Raw genomic sequence first — 2,786 nt, 5'->3', positions numbered from 1 at the left:
CCTCTGAAGTTGATTATTATTTGGGGAAGGTCTCTCACCACAAGGAGAGTTACCTGTGAGGGGCTGGCTTGGACAGTTTTGCCATTCTTGTCCCCAACTCTTGGGCTCCCAACACAAGAAGGAAGTGGAGCTGTTGGTGAGTCCAGAGGAGGCCCCTAAACTGATCCCAGGGCTGGAGCCAGGCTGGGAGAGCTGGGGGTGCTTACCTGGAGAAGGGAAAACTCCAGGGAGAGCTCAGAGCCCCTCCAGAGCCTGAAGGGGCTCCAGGAGAGCTGGGGAGGGACTGGGGACAAGGGATGGAGGGACAGGAGCCAGGGAATGGCTTCAAAGTAGGATTTGCTGGGATCTTGGGAATGAGGAATTGTTCCCTGGCAGGGTGGGCAGGGCTGGGATGGAATTCCATCCCTGGATCCCTGGCAGTGCCCAAGGCCAGGCTGGACACTGGGGCTGGAGCAGCCTGGGACAGTGGGAGGTGTCCCTGCCATGGCAGGGGTGGCACTGGGTGGGCTTTGAGGTCCCTTCTGCCCCAGACTTTCTGTGATTCCCTGATTCCAGGCCATCCTCACTTAACCAAACCCTTCCCACCAGCCCAGCCTGTCCCTGGGGAGCAGCTCAGAGTCCTTCCAGGAGCTCAATTCCCTCCTGAGCAATCTTGTCCCATGCCCAGGGACCCCCCCGTGGCCTCCTCAGACAGTGACTGATCTGGCACAAAAGTCCAGTTAAACCCAGTCACCTCAACAAAAATAAAATAACATCCCACAATAATTGTTTTTCTTTAAATCACAGATTCAGTGCATCATCCAGTAACCCTTTTTACCTATTTATGGCAGTGCATTTCAGCCTGAAATAAAAATCTCCTACCAGTGTGATTTAATTCCCCAAAATGTCCTCATTTATCCTACCCTGGGGATATTCCAGAGTTCCTGGACACAGCCCTGTGCTCTGGGATGGCCCTGCTGGAGCAGGGAGGTGACACCAGTGACCCCTGTGCTCCCTTCCAGCCTGACCCCTCCTGGCATTCTGTGATCCACATAAAGCTGAGCCCTTCCTGCTTTCCATCACTTCCACACCATGAGCAGCTCTGACCACCTGAGAGCCTTGAGGGAAAGGTTCCATTTGAGAAAAGAGAGTTTTTTGTGCTCAAAACATTCACCTGGGCAGGCCTTACCTTGGCAGTGTTGCAGAAGGCCTCAAACACCCCCACATTTTTGGCACTGAGCTGCAGATTCACGGAGCCCTCCATGGTTAAGGAGATCCCCTGGTGCTGCACCGTGTCCTTGCTGGTTATGACCACCACTCCAGAAAGAATTTCCTAAGAGGAAAGAGGAAAACATTTGTTTAAATCCATTTTTTCATAGCTGCTATCTAAACAGCCTGGAACTGATCTCCAAAGTCCAAAAAAATCCTGTGCCCAAAGAATGGTGTAACCTTGTCAGGACAGACAAACACTGATGAAGGGATTCAGGATGAGACAGAGAAACAACAACATCTCAACTCAAGCAGAATTCTTGGATTTCCAGAATCCCAAGCTCAGGATGAGAGCTCTGCACTTTTGGCTTTTCCTTAAAAACACCATCCTCCTCTTGGCTGAAGTATTAACCTGAGCTTCAACTTCTTCCCACAGTTTCAAGGTTTTTCTGTCCAGGAAGATGACAAACCTTTCTTTTGGGTCAGCTGCAACAGCCAAGTTGTGTTTGTGTTGCAATAACCTGCCAGGAGGAACTGCTGGATGAAAATTGGGATGGTCAGCCAGAGGAGAGGGAGAAAAAGGCACAACTGGAAAAGGGATGGCCAAGCTGAGGGTGAGATTCGCCTCCAGAGTGGAGGAGAAGAAATTTAAAATATAAAAAATGAACACACAGAAAGTTTTGAAATTAATCTGAATGAAAGGCAGGAGCTGTGTGACTCCAGGGATGTTGTCACTCATCCCATGGAGGATGTGCTGTCCACAAAATTTCCTTTGCACAAAAATGCTGCATCCTCAAAGTGCCAGCTCAGACTTCAACACTGAAAACTGCTGAACTGCAGGAGAGCAGCACACAGCTCCCTCCACACCCTCCATGGTTTATCCTTCCCTTCTCCCACACTGCAGAATCTCCTTCATTCCTGAAATATTCCCAGCTGGAAAGGACTGAGAACTGGAGAATCCCCTGAGTTCCTCTCCTGCTCCTTCCCCAGGCAAACTGGCCCCAAGGAACAGCTCCCTCCAGTCATGGGACAATCCCAAGTGCTCACTCTGCACCCGACCTCTCCAAACCAGGATCTCTCCTGCAGAATGGGAATTCTGGCAGATTTTTGTCTTTCCTGGTGGTGCAGGATGGTAAAAATGGGTCATGGAGGGGTTGAGGTAGCAGGAAAACATCCAAGCAAGGGTGACACCCTGAGAGCCTGGGAAGAGGAAGTGCAGCAAGTGGGAAATGCTGGAACAGGAGCACAAAGGGACAGCAAAGAAAAGCTGACCTCAATTCTGCCCTGCTCTGCTAAGGGGCCTTAATTAGCACAAGCAATTAGGTTATTGCTTTAAAAAACGAGTCCAGCTCAGCTCTGAGAAGCAAGGACAGCCCTGAAGATGTGAACTGCTTTAACACAGGAGATGTTTCCTGTCACACAGCAACAATTCCAGAGCTGCTGCCTGCACGTGGGAAGGGGACAGGAAGGGGAAGGATGACTGGAAGTTAAATATCAAATTTTCTTTCAATATTTCTTCAGAAATGCAAAAAACCAGCTCAAAATTCTGTCCCTGTGCCCCCACAGGTGATTTCCCAGCTGCAGAGCTGCCCCAGCCC

At 50.3% G+C, this 2,786-nt stretch overlaps 1 protein-coding gene across 1 annotated transcript in view; it reads right to left on the bottom strand.

Moving 5' to 3' along the window:
* VPS26C (VPS26 endosomal protein sorting factor C) overlaps positions 1-2,786 on the bottom strand; it is a 36,673-nt gene that overhangs the window by 10,381 nt on the left and 23,506 nt on the right. Inside the window, exon 2 of the mRNA XM_014310600.2 lies at positions 1,169-1,312. Within this exon, the coding sequence (XP_014166075.1) occupies positions 1,169-1,312 (144 nt within the window). The remainder of the gene's footprint in view (positions 1-1,168; positions 1,313-2,786) is intronic.

This window comes from Geospiza fortis, unplaced genomic scaffold (assembly GCF_000277835.1).
Source record: "Geospiza fortis unplaced genomic scaffold, GeoFor_1.0 scaffold409, whole genome shotgun sequence".
NCBI classification, from domain to species: Eukaryota; Metazoa; Chordata; class Aves; order Passeriformes; family Thraupidae; genus Geospiza; species Geospiza fortis.
Note: the sequence above shows the minus strand (reverse complement) of the source record. Positions and strands in the feature narration are given on the sequence as shown.